At 38.0% G+C, this 20,773-nt stretch overlaps 1 protein-coding gene across 11 annotated transcripts in view; it reads right to left on the reverse strand.

Annotated features, from left to right (window-relative positions):
* The window catches only part of kiaa1109 (KIAA1109 ortholog), a 69,328-nt gene that overhangs the window by 3,586 nt on the left and 44,969 nt on the right, over positions 1-20,773 (reverse strand). For 3 of the 11 annotated variants that reach the window (XM_058795144.1, XM_058795146.1, XM_058795142.1), the window contains 28 exons: positions 20,523-20,691; positions 20,213-20,424; positions 19,638-19,836; positions 19,489-19,548; positions 18,669-18,895; positions 18,220-18,438; positions 16,830-16,960; positions 16,606-16,729; positions 16,406-16,521; positions 16,202-16,271; positions 15,489-15,536; positions 13,821-14,053; positions 13,531-13,734; positions 11,493-11,673; positions 10,912-11,095; positions 9,689-9,850; positions 9,431-9,570; positions 9,154-9,346; positions 8,818-9,021; positions 8,534-8,710; positions 7,845-7,982; positions 4,495-4,710; positions 4,249-4,399; positions 3,998-4,155; positions 2,840-3,029; positions 2,539-2,756; positions 2,197-2,448; positions 1,893-2,096 (listed from right to left, as the gene is read on the reverse strand). In XM_058795144.1, the coding sequence (XP_058651127.1) occupies positions 1,893-2,096; positions 2,197-2,448; positions 2,539-2,756; positions 2,840-3,029; positions 3,998-4,155; positions 4,249-4,399; positions 4,495-4,710; positions 7,845-7,982; positions 8,534-8,710; positions 8,818-9,021; positions 9,154-9,346; positions 9,431-9,570; positions 9,689-9,850; positions 10,912-11,095; positions 11,493-11,673; positions 13,531-13,734; positions 13,821-14,053; positions 15,489-15,536; positions 16,202-16,271; positions 16,406-16,521; positions 16,606-16,729; positions 16,830-16,960; positions 18,220-18,438; positions 18,669-18,895; positions 19,489-19,548; positions 19,638-19,836; positions 20,213-20,424; positions 20,523-20,691 (4,780 nt within the window). The remainder of the gene's footprint in view (positions 1-1,892; positions 2,097-2,196; positions 2,449-2,538; positions 2,757-2,839; positions 3,030-3,997; positions 4,156-4,248; positions 4,400-4,494; positions 4,711-7,844; positions 7,983-8,533; positions 8,711-8,817; positions 9,022-9,153; positions 9,347-9,430; positions 9,571-9,688; positions 9,851-10,911; positions 11,096-11,492; positions 11,674-13,530; positions 13,735-13,820; positions 14,054-15,488; positions 15,537-16,201; positions 16,272-16,405; positions 16,522-16,605; positions 16,730-16,829; positions 16,961-18,219; positions 18,439-18,668; positions 18,896-19,488; positions 19,549-19,637; positions 19,837-20,212; positions 20,425-20,522; positions 20,692-20,773) is intronic. The other 8 variants (XM_058795152.1, XM_058795151.1, XM_058795148.1 and 5 more) reach the window with 7 other exon arrangements.

The raw sequence follows: 20,773 nt of genomic DNA on the forward strand, positions 1-20,773 counted from the left end.
AAGTTTCAGTTAGCCTAATGCAGTGTACGTAGCTGATTCTTGAAAAAAAAAAAAATTATATTATATTATATTATATTATATTATATATATTATATATATATCATGCATATATATATATAAAATTGGTATAAACAAAAACAGCAGACTGGGCTGAAAAAAACAATGCTAATTCACTCTCTGACAGTAAATGGCACTTATGTAAAAGAAATACAGTGCTTACACCTGTAAACAAAGCAGATGCCTAATAAAGTAGTTTTTTTAAGTGCATCATCTTTTCTGAAGACAGATTATCATGGCCAAACGAAACCATGATAATATTGTGATATCTCAAGAAATGTAGGGGGGAGAAATGCTGTCAAATACGTGTTTACCTAAAAAAAAGGATTGACACTCACAATGAGTGTAGGGAGATGGAAAGATTTTGTAACCACAGCTGTACAAACACATACAACAAGAACTTGTTGACAAGAAATGCTGATTGGCACTTCGTGCAGACTAGCGTGTCTACAGCTTGTCTTTTTTATGGGATCAAAAAACTGGCAAGAAAACTTTTTTCTGGTTATGGGTCGAGTGTCTTGCTTTCGTCTGTCATCTTCGATTGCATGATTTTGTGTGGCAGTAGTAGCAACACAATGCGCTATACATTTTTTTTATACACAGCATTATTTACGATAATAAGATATGTGTAGTGTTAACATATCACCAGTGTTGGGCACGTTACTTTAAAAAGTAATTAGTTATAGTTACTAGTTACTTCTCACAAATAGTAACTGAGTTAGTAACTGAGTTACATCATTATAAAAGTAACTAATTACCAAGGAAAGTAACTATTGCGTTACTTTAAAAATAAAATTTCAAATGTCAAATAACTTGGATGCCCCCAATATTAAATATGTTAAATTAATGAAATGGACACTAAATAGAATAAATTATTATTATAAAACATTTTACATTGATGCTACGTATCAGTAGATAAATAGTGTAGATTAGTCAGTCAAGAATTATAATATGATATGATAATTTAGCATTATGATGATGATAGAACTTTAGTAATTAGATTAACCAAGTATGAATGCATATTTGTCATGGTGGTGGTGCTTAAGATATTGTTTGTCATTTAGTGTTTCTATAAAAAAGGGGGGGAAAAATTGATAAGATAAAACTACTACGAATTCTACTACTAATAACAATATAAAACGCACTAAGGATTAATGAGCTGCTGGGTTCATGAATATTAAATCATGTAGTCTGCGTTTGCTCGAATTGATTTGCTGAAATCAAAACAGGGACGATAATAGGTGAGCGCCAGCCAATGAGATTGTCGTTTGCGCATTAGTTCCACCCACTACCAGAGAAACCGGCAGTTCTTAAAAGCTGAAGAATTCCAAAGGAACTCCGTTATTTTGACAGGAAAATACAACAAAGAATATCGTTTACATGTAGCGCGTCAATTCTGCATGTTATGAAAGAATCTTTCTTTGCGCATGTGAGACAAAGCGACGGCGAGCGTGCGCCTTCACACTAGAGTTTACGGTATGTCAAATACAGCTACACTGCGCATCCATTCAGATGAACTGAAAAATTAAATTCTAATAACATTATAATAAATTATAGTAACGCCGCATTTTATTGTCAGTAACGGTAACGGTGTTGTAACGGGGGAAACAGTGATTCGTTTGATTACGCGTTAGTAACGCTGTTATTCCCATCACTGCATATCACCTCATGTCATTTCATGGTCAATACTAGCATACTGCAACACCCCTACAAGAGAAGCACTGTTTACTTACAGATTTGCTCTGTAACTTCTGAGATTCTGTTTCATGCCTCAGAAGTCAGCTGCCTATTGGGCAATAGACAGCAAAGCAGCTCACTGAGTGTGCAGTGTTTACCTTCGTTCCTCATGGCAGTGACATAGTTGAACCATTCTTTGACTGTAGCCACCCCATGCGGGGGGTTTTCATGGCGGCGGCGGGTAACCTTAGTGATGGTTGCCATTGGGCTCTCCAGAGCACCGCAAGGCTTGGTTACCATTGTATTATGCCCAAGGTGAAAATCAAGGGTTTGAACAATGTATGTAGAATCGTCGCTGGAGCCTAGACAAATAACACAACGTGTAAGTCTAAATTTATGAAAGCTGCCCAAAATGATTGGTTGAATGGATGGATGGATGGAAGGTTAGCACTAAGTCTGTACCATCCTCCCAGATCTTCTGTGCTTCAGTCCAGAAGGCGATGTTGGGCTCTTCCAGATGGAACAGCACCCAAGACTTGGAACGGAAATTGGGCCCGTGGAAACAAGCCAGAGTCATGTGATTGCCATGAAGACTCATGGAGCCACCCAGCTGCACAGCATCCTCTGGAAGAGGCATCTGGAAGAGGGAAATGTGACATCCTGCCACCATCTTCAACACACTGGGCCAATGCCTGTGGTGAGCTGCATCCATATCTAAAAGAAACAGACATTTATGTTGGTCTTTATTGTCATTTTATTAACAAAATTTTATGTTCAATCTAGAATAGTCACAAGCACACTAACAGAGTTCAGCTGCTCCTTTGTCCGTGTTGATGACCGGGGTTTTGGGAGGCATGTAGGGCACCGGGCCCCAGGTAGACAGGGCTCGCTTGCTGGTGTCAAACTGCTGTGTGAAGAACTCCTGCAGCTTCATGCCAATCTTTATCAGGTCAGGGGTTGTGGAGCGGGAGATGATCACCTGGAATATGTCCCACTGCAGGTCTCCATGTACAAAGATCTCACTGGAGGAGATACATCAGTGAATGTTTTTACGGTTGTGGTCATCTTTTACATAATCTTCACTAATATGATTGGCAGTTCTTACCTTTTTTCAGAAAGACTGGCATCGGCCGTGCAAAGGTTCACCTTCCACTCGTCCTGGAGTTGTAAGTCAGCATTACTGAAGATGCCCATCAATATGCTGGAGCCCATGTAGTCCAGCCGTGCCTCTGTGGAGCCCATGGTGATCTGGATCTTATGACTGGGCTGCTGATTTGGATGTTCTGAAATATGAGCTAAAAGAACAACCAGTTATCAGTCACTGAAGAGGATGACAAGACACCAGCATTGTGTGCCACACAGAATTGAAAAGACCTTTTCATTTCCAATTCAAATTGTGAATATCAATTAAAGTAAAATTAAAATGGAATAATGTATACGGCTGTAGTTCAAGTTGTTTAGTTAAATTGGCAAAGTATGGGCAGATCTTTTCTTATGTATTATGACATACAGCCAAGTGCAATAGATCACAGAGAAAGAGAAATAAAAAAAAAGTCTATTGGTTGTTGATTTAACGGAGGCAGATCTGTGCTTGCAGTCGAGAAAGAGGTGGAGTTTAAGCAGACTAAGTGATTGGAGAAGTCCTGCATGTCACCAGAGTGAAGTCTGTTATGACATTTTTATTAAAAATTACAGTCAAAAATTCACAATAAGCATTTAGAATATATATATATATATATATATATATATATATATATATATATATATATATATATATATATATATATATATATATATATATATATATATATATATATATATATTTTTTTTTTTTTATACACATTACCCATAAACATGTTATCATACACAGCATATGCTATTACCATAAATGCCCAGAAATTCACCTATAGAAATAAATACTTAAATTATAAAACTATTATAGTAATATTATACCACTATACTATTTAACTTTATATTAAATCACTTTATGGACCAAGGAGAAACACCATTAAAAGAACATAATTTATATAAAACTAATAGATTCAGTCAATAGCAAAATTTACTTTTATAAAGTTATCTAAAATCAACAAGGGTGATATTTTGTGGTGGTGAACGGCAAAATTAAAGTCTGTTTTGATAGCCATTGCAACTGGTTTAACACTATAACATTATTAGAATTATGTACAATAATTAGAGAAAATCTAATAATTATAGAGGGAGTAACTTCTCTCTTAAAAATAAATAAATAAAAAAGTATACTTACAGACCATCTCGAGTGTGTTGACATCGATGTTGCCACCCACCACTCCTCCTTTGGAATCCAGTTTGGAGCGGCCCAGTCCAACAGACATGCTGATCTCACGATCTCTGTTACTGCCCACTGACAGACGGCCCTGACTCTTCAGCCCACTTGTTGTCCAACTGTTCAAACACAGATTCATAATTACACATCAGAGAAATATTAAGCACGTTAACAGCTCCACCAATCAAATCGTTTCTGTATGTCTCTCGTACGTATTGTTGCCCATGACGTTGCTCATGTTCATCTGGACATTAAGCTGTTTAAGGTTGATGGCGAACACCACCAGCGTCTCCCATGGCGAACCCTGCTGTGCTGCTGCTTTTCCGTTGCGGAACGACGGGGTGGAGGTCTTGGTAACAGAGTCTGTAGAAACACACAGACACACATCATTGGTTTTTATATGTAAGCCCCAGAGCAGCACATCATCAACAGAGCTCCAGCAGCATGTACATGTGTACCTCTGCGCGGTGCTGAGGAGTCGGACACGCTGCGGGAACGTCCGGTGGCAGGTGATTTGAGGTGTGCGTGGCTTGGTGTGGCATCAGTGAAGACGGAGGTGGAAGGGTGTTGAGTGGACTGGCCGTCCCATGTCCTCCAGTACGCTTTACGGCTGGACTCAGGAGACAGGTGCTGCGCAATGCTCTCCACAGAGTCTGGCGTGGCAGGACCTGAAGCTACAACACAAATACTGTTCTTACTATCAACACTTTCCAGCATTCATCTGGAGATGTAAGATGACTGGAAACAGGTGAGCAGTAGGGCTGCCACTAACGGCTATTTTTATTTCGATTAATCTAAACAATTAATTTCCCACAAAAATGTAAATAAAAATATCAACAATTTGACTTAAGAATATTTTATTAAACCAAATGAAATCCAAATTTCTATTAAATCCTTTTTTAAAGCAAAAGTAAAGTGCAACAGAGTGCAAGAAGCAAGTGTCCATCTCATAGTCCAAATCAATGAAATCAAAGTTCAGTATTATAGTGTAAGAATGTAATAATAAAATTATAATCCAAAAACACTTTGTAAAGGAATATTTACCAGAAATATTATTTACCAGAATTTATTTAGGTGAAAAATGTAAAGATGCAGTATATTATATATGTATATATATATATATATACATACTTTTTAAAATATTTAAATCAGTTAATTGGAGATGCTTTTGATTATTAAAATGAGGAGTATAAAAAAAATGAAAATGGAAAAAAATTAATTTGGAAATAAAACGGATTTCATAGGGCCCTATAATTATAATTTTACATATATAATAGCAATGATGCAATAATAATTAGTTCAAATAAAGTACAAGTCGGGCTTGTAACCTGAAGGTTGCTGGTTCGATTCCCGCACCTGCAGGAATTGAAGGTGGGGATTGTGAATGAACAGCACTCTCTCCACCTTCGATACCATGACTAAGGTGCCCTTGAGCAAGGCACCGAACCCCTAATTGCTCCCTGGGCGCTGGAGTAAGGCTGCCCACTGCTGTGTGTGTGTGTGTGTGTGTGTGTGTGTGTGTGTGTGTGTGTGTGTGTGTGTGTGTGTGTACTTGGATGGGTTAAATGCAGAGCACCATTTCGAGTATGGGTCACCATACTTGACAATACGTCACGACTTAACTTAACTTAACGTACATTACGCATAACAACAAAGGCCTGCAGGGGGCGCCGACGGCCTGATTATTATTTTTACACATTACTGCGCATTCTAATCCTTCTTTAATATTGACCAAGAACCATTTAATTTAAATGTCCACTTAATCTTTGGCCATTTCTTTAGGACAGAAATGCTAATAATTAAATGAATGTGTGGACATCAAAACCTGCAAAATCAGAGTAAGGGTTTGAGCTTTTATTTTGAAACCGTGATGTATTCTCCTGTGTTTGTGTGGATTTATAAATGATTTACCTTACAAATCTGATGAAATGGCGCATGTTGCGTTCCCAGATGAACGTTATAATAAACCCAAACAACAACATGCAGAGATGGAGTTTGAGTTGCTCCTCACATGTAAATGATTACAGTTTCTGTGGAGCTACTGTGAACGGAGCCGCTGTGTGACGCACGTACGTAACCTACACGCATGTAAATAATTAAAGCGCATAATCATAGCGTGTGAATTCACAATTATGATTAATTATGATTTTTAATTGGGTTTAATATATCATGCAGCCTTGGGAAATAGTGTAAAAATGTGTTTTATGGATTCTCGTCCGTGAAATGCGCCACTACCAGTGATTTTTAAACATCGACTAGTCGACTAAAATCGACGAATCGCGACAACCCTAATGAGCAGAAACACATTACTGTTCATAAATTCAGATTTTAATAAGATTTTTAGGTGATGTTTCATCGCAAGCTTTCTGAAGCACATCTTAAAGGCATAATTCACCTAAAATTATGGTGAATTATGCCATAGATTCAAATTAACCCATTTGAATCTAGTTTAATTGGTTTAATCCAAGTCTTGTGAAGAGATGCTATCACTTTATATGATGAATAGATTTAATTTAGGCTTTTATTAATTTAAACCACATATACATATATATATATACGCATCACATGTGCTAAATATTGAAGCTTGTGTGTGCGTCACATGCTAGAACAAATCCCACACACACACGTTTGAGCTTCCATGTTTACCATATGTGATGTGCTCCAAGTATGTGCCGATCATTGTTTAGATGATCATCTCTCTTTACAAGACTTGGACTAAACGGCTCGATTCATATGTGTCCTCTGTGGAAGGCGTAGGTCCATAAAATGTTCGTCCAATCAAAATGTTCGGTCTGAACATTATGATAGGCTGTCCTACCTGCCTGTTCAAAATATGTATTTGCATACCTCTGTGCACAGTTTGCGAAGACATAATACGTCATCAGCGTGTTTCAGCGAGAATGAAAGGCGCAATTATTGTAATATTATGTGCCTTGTACTGTAATGTTTTGTCACCGGTGAATGAGACATGAGGTGATTTAACAGCGTTGCATTCAACCCTCCACCAATGCAGTCTCTCATCGTATCGCAGGTTAGTCTCTGCTCTGACGGAGCGCGTGTTTTGGGGAGGCGTGGCTTTGCATCGTGGTTATGCAGGGAGGGTCTCTTTAAACCTAGATTCATCAATTCATAATGCTATTTTCCTTTTGACTATTCTACCTTTTTCTCCTATTTTCTGGTTTTATATGTAGCTTTGTCAATGACATTCTGCCTAAAAGGCATCTTTTCACTGCTGCAGATGAAACTGTTGTTTTGGCATGTACGGTTCAATGAAGCTGCCAGCTGAACACCAGTGAGGGGTCTGTTTCTCAAACTAGAAACTCTGATGTGCTTGTTGTTGTCCAGCAGGCATGGTTATATCCAGTTTGCTTTCTTCTTTCCAGACAGCAGTGCATGAAATAGCCTCCATCTCTCAAAAGAACAACTGATGAAATGTGTTTTTTTGTTTTTATGTTGATGTTTTTTTGCTATTTCTGAAACCAAAATTGGGCTTCAGAAAAGGAAGTGTGCTCAATACTCCACAACTGAAAAAACACTGTATTGTGATTGCCACACTTCAGTAGCACAACTTTTTTCAACTCCGATGATAAGGCTTTATATAAAAAAATAAGAAAATATATAAATAAGAAAATGTATAAAAATAAGAAAGAAAATATATATTTTTTTAAAGTATTTAAAGACCTATTTAAAACTTAATAATTTACAATATTACAATTAAATGCTACAGGGCACACAGTCTCTGCATCAATTTAATAGTGATTCCAAACTGTTGAACAATATTGTAATGATGAGAGTGTATATGTATAACCTGGTAAGTTAATGGTCTGGTCTCCTAAAAACAATCTCCTGGCGATGCTTCTGCGGTACCAAGCACGGGGAAACGCAAGAATCTCACTCAGACGTCTCATGTCGTACTTGAAGGATGCAGAACCGATATCACACACAGCTAGTTAAAAAAAACACACACATTGTGTCATGAATTAGTTATTGAGACAACTGGGAGATTCCCTTTTATTGCCTTTCATTATTAAACAAACTACTGTTCAAAAATTTGGGGTTAGAATTTTTTTCTTATGCTCACCAAGGCTGCATGTATTTGATCAAAAATACAATAAAACAGTAATACTGTGAAATATTATTCCAATTTAATGTTTCTTTGGTGATCAAGAAACATTTTTTATTATCATCAATGTGGATATGAAAATGTGATACATTTTTTTAGGATTGTTCCATGAATAGAAAGTTCAAAAGAACAGCATTTATTTGAAATACAAATCTTTTTAACATTATAAATGCCTTTACTGTCACTTTTGATCAATTGAATGCATCCTTGCTTCAAAAAAAAAAGCATCTTACTGACCCTAAACGTTTGAACGGCAGTGTAATTATGTATTCATGCATAATGCTTAAGTATGAGACATATAGAAAAAGCTTTAGTAGGGTGAATCAATCAGACATCCTGAAGAAAACCCCAGTACTTTATTTTGAATTCCTCACCTGAGATGTTGATAAGAGTTGTGTCCATCTTCCCACCCTTGCTGGCAATGAAAGTATCAATAAATGCTGGACATCCTGCCCGTCTCATCCGGGAAAGACTGACTTTTACAAACTCCAGGTTGATGGAGAGAGAGTCTTTCCTGCCTGTCACTGAAGAGGCCTCCTCGTCGACTGCTCCTAAACAAACCAAAGTCATCTTACAATGTTCTTTACAGTATACAAGCTGATGTTACATATGAACTGTCTCAATATTTCTGAGTATTGTCTCTGCATGAGGCTCTCACCCAGCGGTCCTGGTCCAGGTGGGAGGCCAGTAACTGCAGACTTCTGTTTGCCGGCTCCATAAGGATGAAACACATACAGTGAAAAATCTGACATACAGGCAGTGAAACTCAGACCTGATGAGTTTAAGGGTGGGCCTGTTAGATCTGATTGGCTGCTGTGGTGGCGACTCCGGCCTAGAGGACTGCCTAACCCTGTGGATGGACCTAAGGGATGGAAGAAGTTTCAGTGGTTCCATTAGCCAATACACCACTTATCGACCCCCCCCCCACAAAAAAAATTGAATGGTAGTGTATTTCAATAATTACTTAGAGATTTTCAGTACAGTAAATTCTTACCTTTGCTTCCAGGCACTCTGTTGGCATTGTGTACCGATGGAGGTGTGGAGGAGGGTGTGTTTTGTCCCTCAGATGGATGGGTGGTGGGCTCAAGCTCACCCCTATTGGATGAGAACACCAGGTCTAGAGAAGGAAGTTTTAACATGCACTCCACTCGAGACATGGGCAGACAGCTAAACCGGATCTGAGATGGCTGAGAAACAAACGAGACGAAATTAGCCAACCACTTTGAGATGGTTACTACTAGTGAGTATTGCTTGAAGGAACGCTGGTATACCTGCACCCTGACATAAACTACCACATCCACAGGGAAGGAAGAGTATGGAGATGTAGCAGAAGACACAAGAGACACCTGAGACTCCTCCAGAGGCTCCACAGAATCAAAGTGACCTACATCCTCCTCAGGAACATTCAGAGCTATACAACACACACATGAATATCAGCATAAAGTGTACACACAGAAACACCTGACAGAATTGTGTTTTGTTATTTTAGAAAGCAAAGAGACAAATGTTAAATCAAAAAGCACACTGACTTGTGTAGTTCCTGTCGACTGGTGTGATGGGAATGGTCTCCAGGGCTTTTTCCAGGAAGTCTAGCAGACATGGACTGATGACCATTTCCTCTGGCAGTGTCTGCAGAGCTACCCATGCATACAGCTTAGCTGTCTTCACCCCTACACTTGCTTTACCTTTAGCTGCTCACGCAAACACAAAAACACACAGACAAAGTTAAAAAAAACCAATCCTTCTGTGTCACCAATTTATAGCAATTTCATGCATTGCATTGAAAGTAACAGATTCCTGTTCAGGATGCAAACATATGGCATCTAATGCACCTCCAGCATGCACGCAATATGCATGATGCACAGTAACGCAGCCAAAACACCCAGAAATTGTTTAACACAAGCATAAGATGCAATGAACTGACAGAAAATGATTAAAAAAGTGTGATCAATGAATAGCAGTGTCCAGAACTATTTATAGCTTGCAGTTGAAATCACCACCCACTTTCATTTGTATGGAAAAGAGAAGCTTGAACATTCAACCTAAAATCTCATTTTGTGTTTCAATGAAACAACATGAGGCGGAGTTTTTTTTTCTTTCTTCTTCTTAATTTCTTTGTGAACTAGTCCTTGAAACAATTGCTGAGATACTGAGTGATATGCATTTAATTACATTTATTCGTTTAGAAGATATTTTTATCCAAAGTGACTTCTGGGGATTTACTGTTATTTAATATATATTGTTTTTTGTGTTTTTTTTAACTACTGTTCAAAAGTTCAGGGTTGATGAATGTTTTTAAAGAAATAAATCAATTTATTCAGCAAGGAATTAAATTTAAAAAAGGAATAAAATTAAACATTTCTATTTCAAATACATGAAATACATCTCTTTTTAGTGTATTTTTTTTAATCAACCGACCCCAAACATTTGAACAGTATTGTATACACGTTTCAAATTTTAATTGATGGCAGAAAGATGAAGCAAACAGTGAAAGAGGACAAACAGAAACTGTCGCCAATAATACTATAAAAAGAACTAATAACAGAAGCTTGTCGCAACCCAAGCACGTCGCAACCCAAGCACATAAGCAGCAGAAAAAAAGACCCTGCAGAGGCAACTGTGAACACTGATCCTAGATAGTCATGCGCTACAGTGGAGCTCAGAGCTGTGGGCCATGCTCCAGTGACAGAGACGAGGCTGAGCACATGCAGGAAGCCAGCGGTAGACGACGAGACAGGAAGAGAGTGTGTACCTGAAGGGAGAGGAGGGGGAGGGGGAGGGAGGAGTGTGTTAGTCTTGCCAGGGCCTGAGGTTGGTGGTGCAGGTGCGTCTCTCATACCATACAGCTTGGACTCTTTGGAAAGGGTTCTGGGAAGGGACGATCCACGCGAGGCATTGGGCGACTCCGTCTTCAGCATTTTAGAATTGTAATGCAGCTGTAAAAGAAACAGCGAGGGGGGATGAGCGCTACAGTTATCTAATCATGAAAAGTATACATTAATGCATCCATTTGGGTTTGTAACTTTTTTGCTGCATTTCAATTTTTTTTTTTTTTTTTTTGCAGTGCTTGAGCACTGTAACCCATCAGATTGGTTAGCTGGTTGCATGAATGTAAGGGCAATTCAGATGTGTCTATAGACCTATGAGTGTATTTGAGTGTTTTACACATCAAAATGAGTGCTGATATAACATCATCTGACACTCAAAAATCTCAAAACATAAGTGTCTCAGATTAGAAAAAATTGCCAAAAAACTGATGTGAACCTGTCTTTACTTGAACCAAAAGAAAATACACATAGCTGTGTGAAGCATGTCAAAAGACCCACAGCAGACCTTAACATCCACTCCAGGGATGTAGAAGACAGTGGTCTCAATATCACTGGTCTTGCTCTGCAGTGAGGTGGGCACTCGCTTAGCAGTCAGTAGTTGGGAGCTGGAGGCAAAACTGTGCTGCTGCTTTCGCTTCTTAGGAGGAGAGTCCTGATCCAGACTCCTCGAACTCCGCTCACAACTCCTAGACAACAGAACGAGAAGGAGAAAGACGTTTTACAGGAGCACTTTGCAGCCCTGACCAAAATCCAAACCAATAGAGTGATGCAGGGATGACGTTTTTGTAGACCAAAACATGGAACGCTTTTTTTTACAGTTCCATTTCCGGTTCCATCATCCTGAAGTCAATGGGTTTTATGAATGTGTTTTTGGTTAAATGTCTGAAATAAGGTCACTGATTAACAAGTATATTTTAGATATTTTCATGTTTTTTTCTATGACATAAAATGCACCAGTAATACCCCTTGTGATTTTTTTTTAAAGCTTGTCTTGAAAACAGCAGTTGCTAACAAGTGGCTAAATGGGACTACAGAGGTTGTTGACATCACACTTATGCAAATCATTCTAACTCAAACTTTGAAGGGAATTATTTTTTTTTTTTATAAAAACTGAAAGAGTTGTTTGAAACTTAATGGTTATGTTGCAATAGCCATATGACCATAGTATAGTTTGTCTTTTTACTTCAGACGATTGTATTTAGGCTTTAAAGTTCAGTAAAGTTGTGTTCATTTGTGAAGATTATCATTATGAACATAATGTGCAAGAATCAAACTTTTGTTGGTCACAGAGTTTATTTTTTGCAATAGTTTTTGTCAAGGGAACCAGGGTGATTCTAACGTCCAGGTTGGCCAACAAATATACAGTTGTGCTCATAAATTTACATGCCCCTTGCAGAAGATGCAAAATGTTAATAATTTTAACAAAATAAGAAGGATCATGAAAATTGCATGTTATTGTTTATTTAATACTGTCCTGAATAAGCCATTTCACATAACAGTTGTTTATATATTCTTCACAAGACAAAATAATAGCTGAATTTGTAAAAATGACCCCGTTCAAAAGTTTACAAACCCTTGAATCTCAATACTGTGTGTCGTTTCTTGGATGGTCCACGACTGTTTTGTGATAGTTGTTCACGAGTCCCTTGATGGTCCTGAGCAATTCCTCCAGCTTCTGCACATTCTTTGGTTTTTCAGCATCTTCTGAATATTTGAACCCTTTCCAACAGTGACTGTATGATTTTGAGATCCATCTTTTCACATTGAGGGCAATTGAGGGATTCATACACAGCTATTACAAAAGGTGGAAACATTTACTGATGCTCAAGGCGGCAACACAAGGGGGGGTGTAAACTTTTTGAATCGGATGATCAGGGTAAATTGTACTTATTTTGTCTCATGTTTAAACAAAATAATAAATATTTACACATCATCCAGTTCAAAAGTAATGCACTGTGTTGCCTTCTTGAGCATCAGTAAATGTTTCCACCTTTTGTAATAGCTGTGTATGAATCCCTCAATTGCCCTCAATGTGAAAAGATGGATCTCAAAATCATACAGTCACTGTTGGAAAGGGTTCGAAGATGCTGGAAAACCAAAGATGTGCAGGACAAGGAGGATTTTTCTGAAGAACAGCAGGCAGTTAAACTGCTCAGGACCAACAAGGGACTCGTGATCAACTATCACAAAACAGAAAGACAGTCGTGGATCATCCAGGAAACAACACAGATTATTAAGATTCAAGGGTATGTAAACTTTTGAGCGGGGTCATTTTTTATGAATTCAATTATTATTTTGTCTTATGGAGTATATATATATATATATATATAAACATCTGTTATGTGAAATAGCTTATTCAGGACAGTATTAAATAAACAATAACATGCAATTTTCATGATCCCTCTTATTTTGTTAAAATTATTAACATTTTGCATATTCTGCAAAGGGCATGTAAATATATGAGCACAACTGTATGTCATCACTGCAGTGTGCGATTCAATAAAGACAACATGAGATAGTGTGTCCATTTTGAGTCTCTTCACCTCCTCAGTGCGAGATCTTCATGCTCAGGCGGCTGGGTGCTGGGATGCAGCACACACTTGCCGCTGTCGATCTCAACTCGTACGTCCAGCTCGAAGTCAATGTTCCGCTCAGTGGGCGGGGCTAATGCTCCACGCTGAGGGGGTGTGGCCGGCCAGCGCTCGCTGAATAATGCAGACAGCGCAGATGACTTTCTCTGAGAGCCCCTGAGAAACACAAACATACAGACTGTCAGTTCAGAGTGTGTAATTGTGTTTGTGGAGTGTTTATATGTGCTGTGTGTTCAACACACCCTGGTCTGCGATAATAGCTGTGTGGTCTTTCCCTGTCAAACTCGTCGTCTTTGTCCGAATCCTCTGAAGAAGTCGAGGAGAGGTCCTCACGGCGGCTGTCATCGGGCTGGAAGGGAACGGTTGGTGAAAAGACTGCAGGTGTGCCAGGGGCACTGAACACTGAGCATGATGGGTAATGGGCAGGATCATCAATGGTGACAGACAACAGGTCCAACTCTGTCTCCTCCGGGAACTTCAACAACCAGTGAAAGCCAACAGTCAGATGATTGGTCTATATATCTATCCATCTATTCATCAATTTCTCTCTCCTAAAGGATTTATGTCTCTTCGAGTACATGAGTGGATCTAATAAAGACATATCTAGGTCACATCACCACAAAATCAAAAAAAAAAAAAAGCAAGCGTATTTTAAGGATCATGATATTAGTGACGCGTTAAATTTAGCATTATCTCCTAATATTGGATGTTTAACTTTTCCAAATCTCAAAATGAAATTCTTTCATACTGTCCATTTTTATGTTAATATTATGATGCTTACATTTAAAACAACTGACTTTATTTTTTGTAAGCAAAAATAAATAAATAAAATAAAATAAATAAAAAGTGTATAATTTTAATAAGTGTAGAATTTTAACAATCAGATATTTATCAGTTGTCAGCCATCAAAATATGGATATTGTTATTGGACATAATTTGAATATCAATGCATCATTACCATCATATATCTGGACATTTTACCCTTGGGTTTGTAATTACCATTATATTCAATGGTGATCCGTATTGCCGTAATACAGAAATGTTTACTTAATTTACTTTATTATTTATTTATTTGCATTGGAACAATATTTAAGCCTTCATGTTATTGAAGCAAAATGCAATTTCTGTTTTTTTTCTTGTGATTTTGTGGTAAAATATAACCCTGTCATGTCTAAAAGCTCAATGGCCACTAAGGTATTATATTGGGTCTATTAGATTAATTCTCATCAAGATTGCAACTGAAATAGAAATCCTTTTATCCAACTGTCTAACATTTACAATTTTCTCCTCAACTGGGCTTCGGTTGAGATCATGGAGCAGTAGAGTGCTATAATATTTCCTATAGTATTATAATATGACACACTTACTTGAATGTCAGTTTATCTATCCGTCCATCATTCCGTCACTCTATCTGTTGATGTACTCAAAACCTAAACTGATCTGATTCTGACTGAGTCAATTCAAACTGTAACTGTTGGCTGATCGCTCATAACCAGTGAGCACTTTTAAGAAAGCTTTTTCCTTTTCCCAATTCATGCTTTTCACTACGACCCAGCGGAGGAGAGAGGGATGAGAAATGAAAAGATGAAAAGATGGACAGATGACAAGAAAGACATCATGAACAATGCAATGGATAAAGATCCAGACATGTTGAACAAACAAGAGTTGATTAGTTACACCAACACAGCACAAGAGCAGCTTCAACATAGGGAGTGAGAGTGTGTTAATGAACGTGTGAGTAGAGAAATCAAAAGAAAATTAAGACCACTCTTCAGCCTAAGAGTCGTGATGATTTTTGATTGGATTTTGAACAGCAGATTTAGATTTAGCGATTTCACGCCACAAGACTTGCATGCATAGAGATTCAGAGGTGATTTTAAGATTCGATTTGGACCGTTTTTCTCTGATACCTTAAAAACAGAGTCAGCTGGACTTGGGATTGGGTTTGGGGTTTCCATCTTAAACACAAACAGACTTACTGAGCTATACAGTACATGAATATATGTGTTGAGCACAGTATGTGAATATACATATGGCTTTCATTAAGTCAAGAGTGAAGCACTTGCAGGTGAAACCATAAAACCAATGAGTATGTGTATGTGCGCGTATTTGTCCAAGTACACCGCTGTTCAAAAGTTTGGGGTCAGCAAGATATTTTTTATATTTTTGAAAAGTCTGCATTTATTTGATCAAAAATACAGTATAAATTGGTCATACTACTGTTCAAAACATTTCTTATCATTATCAAATGTTGCAAACAGTTGTGCTGCTTACTATTTTTGTATAAACTGAAGATAATGTTTTCGCGATTCTTTGATGAATAGAAAGTTAAAAAAATAATGAAATGATCTTTTGCAATGTTAAATGTCTCGACTGTCACTTTTGATCAACTGCATCCTTGCAAAATAGAAAAATTAATTTGTAAACAAAATCTTACTGACCCAAAATTTTTGAATGGGTAATGTAAAAAGCAAAGCTTTATTTAACTTTACAAACGTTGTTGACACATAAACACTGAACATGTAGATGGAACCACAGAATGACGACAAAAAAGATGCATACAGAATTTTAAATGAACAAATGTACAGACTCCGGCACACACAGATGTACACGTGCACACTACCGTGTCAATGTTGAAGGTAACCCTTGGTGCTGGAGATGCTGCATCCACTTTAATGTCTGGCAGATCGTCCCTTTAGAGAGACAAAAAAAATAAATAAAATCAATGAACAAACTAAGGACGTGTAACTGAAATACTTTAACCCATCTGTGATTTAATTTGAGTGAGTGACTGTGAGTGAGTGTGTGTGTGTACGTGTGTACATACCTGGGTCTATCAGACCTCTTCATTGGTGGTCTGCCTGTTGCCGAAATGCTCTTTGACCTGCTGTTGCTGTAGCTTGGCTTGTACCCTAAACCCCATTTATCTTTCAATGACGCAGCCTAAACAAAGCACAATCTCAATTAATGCAACATTTCATCTCCACCACACTTTCAATGTAGTGAGCTGAATCAAGTCTTTCTCACCCGCATGCTGGAGCGTCGTAGCTTCTTGCGCACATCCCGACGGATATCATTGACAGCGACAGATTCCAAATGCTGATAGCGCTGGATTTCCTGGTTTATGGTGCCTTCACTTGCTCCCAGTTTCCTTAGAGAGAAAAAAAGAATTATAGGGATTTCTTTTAGACAAAAAAAAAAAAAACTGATTGAGGTATATTGCTTGTTATTAATTATCCGGTTGACATTACTTGAGATCATCAATGACTTTGGCTTGCTCATTGAGTTCTCTAATATCCACCAAGCGCTTAGAGAACTTCCGTCCACGAGCGTCGATTATCTGATTGCTCATGACTGCCTGTCTGCGCAGGTCAACAGACTCCTGTAAGAGGGAAAACAACTGTCAAAATAATACATTTAAGATACGAGACACACTTAGGGGTGGGCGGTATGACTAAATCTGATATTTCCTTGTCATGGTATGAGTAATTCAAAAACGGCATATTAATTTATTTTATTTCATTTTACAAATATTAAAATTCACCATTCAAAATTTTGGGGGTTGGTACGATTTTTTTATGTTTTTGAAAGAAGACTCTTATGCTCAAAAAGGCTGCATTTTTATTTATTTTTTTGACTAAAAATACAGTACAAACAGCAATGTGAAATATTATTACAATTAAAAAAAAAAAAAAAAAAAAAGTTCTCTCAATTTCAAATTGTATTATTTTTTTTAAATGTTACCTCTTCCCGTAATGGAAAAGCTGAATTTTTAGTAGCTATTACACAGTCTTCAGTGTCACATGATCCTCCATAAATCATTCTAATATGCTGATTTGATGCTCAGAAAACATTTCTTTTTATTATCATTATGCTGAAAAAAAGCTGGGCTGATTAATATTTTTGTGCAAACTTTCAGGATTCTTTGATGAATAGAAACTTCAAATGAACAGTGCCTATTTGAAATGTTTGTTTTTTTTCCACATTGTAAAAGTCTGTACTGTCACATTTGCACTTTTGATCACTTTAATGCGTCCTTCCTGAATTACAGCATTAATTTATTTTTAAAAATGACAGTGTATATTTTGCAGGAAATTCAATAAAAAACTGGTTATTTGTTATTTTGATAATACAAATCAGCAAGTTATTTTTAACACACAAAAAACACAACCTGTTGCCATATTTCAACTGTTGCACAGTGTTTACCATCATTCCGCCCAGCCCTAGGTATATAAGAGTTCCAAAATCACACTGACTGCTGAACAGTCAAAACAAGTGTTGCTCATTCCAACACATCAGAAAAACAAAAATCACAACACCACCCCAAAAAAATGATTACTGAACACAGCTTGTCCATGAGAAATGCTTCCTTTGGAAATGGGAAATAAGAAAAGTCTAAGATGTCTCTGGCCACTCATTTCTCATGGAGAGGATTCAGAAACACTAAAAAGCAGCAGGAAATTGTAGAATTCAGACTTTCTCGACATGTTTCAGTTCTAGGCACAATTCAACAAGGTTTTGAGTGATGTGACTGATCTTAAAAGCAACTTCCACCCTGAGAGCATGAACAAGATGGAGAGAAAGAATGTGACAGAGAAACAGAGAGGACTGAAAAGCAAATGGGAGCTCTGAAGTACATACACAGCCCCAGGACAGGGGTCTGGGATGTCTAGTTCGTTCTGCATTGGCTGTGGACGACAGGCGAACACTTCTCGACTTTAGCCGAGTGATTGTGGATGATGGAGAAACATTACGACACTCAGAAGGTGAGAGGGGAGGAGGGCTGGGGCTAATGCCCAGAATGCTGTTCACCAGCCGCTTCCTGAACGAAAGTCTGGGACTGAGATCCCCTTCAGGACACTGCAAACATGGGCCGGTTTAAAACAAACACAAACACACACCACTACAAAGACATCGAGTACAACTGAGCACAAAGACACATTTCCTGCTCTAAACATAAAAATGACATTAATATACATGTACAAAAAACAAGAAACCAAATAAGCAAACAATGTAAATAAAAAAATAGCTACAAAGACATTACACTGACATTAAGAAATGTTAGTGGCATAAAGCGTGTGAGCTCTGACCGTGTGTATGGGGGGAGACATGCCGTCACTCTCGTCCTCGTCTGATAGGTCAGCCATGTTGACCGAGTTGTGGTCTGTGATATCATCATTGTCCTCTTCACCGGTCAGAGAGGTGAGAGTGTTACCCAGAGCATTCAGACGCTTGCCGATGTTGGGATCCATGTGCACATCAATACCACACATCTTCCACAAGACATTTAGCGTCCACGTCCCCGCGCTGCTGCTTTCTGGAGTATCGAAAGATTTTGTTATTAAACACAGACAAAGATTAAATATGAAGTCAGTATGAAATCAAATTGACAATGTTTTCTTCCTTAATGGCCTTGTTCTGTGCATTTCATCAATGCATACTACCATTCAAAATTATGGGGTCAGTAAGATCTTAAGAAATTGATCATTTTATTAAACAAGAAAGCTTTAAAGCAACTGTTAAGACATTTATAATGTTATTTATAATCTATATCAAATAAATGTTGTTCTTTTGAATTTTCTTTTATTCAAAGAACCCTGGAGGAAAAAAAAAAAAGTATCACAGTTTCCACAAAAAGTGGCACAACTGTTTTCAACACTGAAAATAATGAAATATTACTTAATTATCAAGTCAGCATATTCAAATGATTTCTGAAGGATCATGTGACACTGAAGACTGGGAGTAATGATGCTGAAGATTTTTTTTAATCTTTTAAATTCTAATAATATTTCACAATATTACCGTTTTTACTGTATTTTTGATCAAATAAATGCAGCCTTGGAAAGCATAAGAGTGAGAGTCTTCTTTCAAAAACATTCAAATTGCTGAAGAACATTGTTTTACTCATACCTGCAGAGGCCTGGCCTGTCGTTCTGGAGCAAACCTCATAAGTACCATCGGGGACAACACCTAGAAAGCCACATTGAGTATTTCAAGAATCATGGAAGCATTACGGGGCAAAATACAGACACAGCAAGTTAACTTTGAGTGTTACTCACAGGCATTAATGACCAGGTCACCTCTGACCTCAGGTTTCCAGTCATCCCAAGTCGTCTCAAACCCCTCAGCAAATCGAATGCAAAAGTTCTTGAAATGGCCTTTGCTGACCAGAGATTCGGAGGAGCAGGCTGTGATTAGCGTACTCTCGATGGTTAACACCAGTGCTGAGCCAGTGTCAAAATCAATACTGTGATTGGCCTAATGTACAGCAGAAAGAAGGACAAACATTTAACATCAAGCATTCTGATCCTAGCTTTCCTGTAGCTCAAATAGTAGAGCATGGCGCTAGCAACGCCAAGATCATGGGTTCGATTCCCAGGGAAAGCAAGAGCTGATAAAATGTAAAAACTGTAACTTGAATGCAATGTAAGTCGCTTTGGATAAAAGCGTCTGCTAAATGCATAAATGTAAATGTAAATGTAAATGATCCACAGAAATGGAAAGATTTCATGTGTATAAAGGGTGAAATACAAGCCTACGGTATTTTATCAAGTTAAAGGCCTGTTCACACCAATCTGATGAGTCTAAACATTAAAAAGAATGAAAAATAGATTGAGTATCAGTGAGGATCCACCTGTGTGGCGCTGGTGATCGGCAGGCAGATGCCCAGGTCATTGACAGTGAGCTGCAGGAAGAGAGTGCTGAAGGCCTGGACGCTGGTCTGTTGTATGGCTGGCAGTTTGTCCACCACCTCTTTGGTGGCCATATGAATGTCTGAGTTGAGAGCCAAGCGCTGCTCCTTCCAGTTATCATAGGCAGCCTTATAGTTCAGCCAGAACAGAACAGCTACAACAGACATAACAAATACACAATTTCATTAAAAAAATTTAAAAAATCCACCAAAGGATGCACATGAAAAAACAAAAGGCTAAGTGTGGCCTGACCTCTGTCAAATGCTACTGGCTGAGCAAAAACAATAGGACGGTTGAGTGTGATTAGGACAGCCTCTTTATCAGAGCTACCACTGATCTCCTCCTGCAGAGCATTGCGCAAACCGATTCGAGTGCGGAAATACGCCACCTGGTGGAAATCTGACCCCGCCTCCTCATACACCTGCAAGAGACATTGTCACGACAACAGTGATTAACTGATAGTGTGCACCACCTTATCAAAATCTCACGCATCTATAAGAAAG

The sequence above is a fragment of the Onychostoma macrolepis genome, chromosome 13, assembly GCF_012432095.1.
Source record: "Onychostoma macrolepis isolate SWU-2019 chromosome 13, ASM1243209v1, whole genome shotgun sequence".
Taxonomy (NCBI): domain Eukaryota; kingdom Metazoa; phylum Chordata; class Actinopteri; order Cypriniformes; family Cyprinidae; genus Onychostoma; species Onychostoma macrolepis.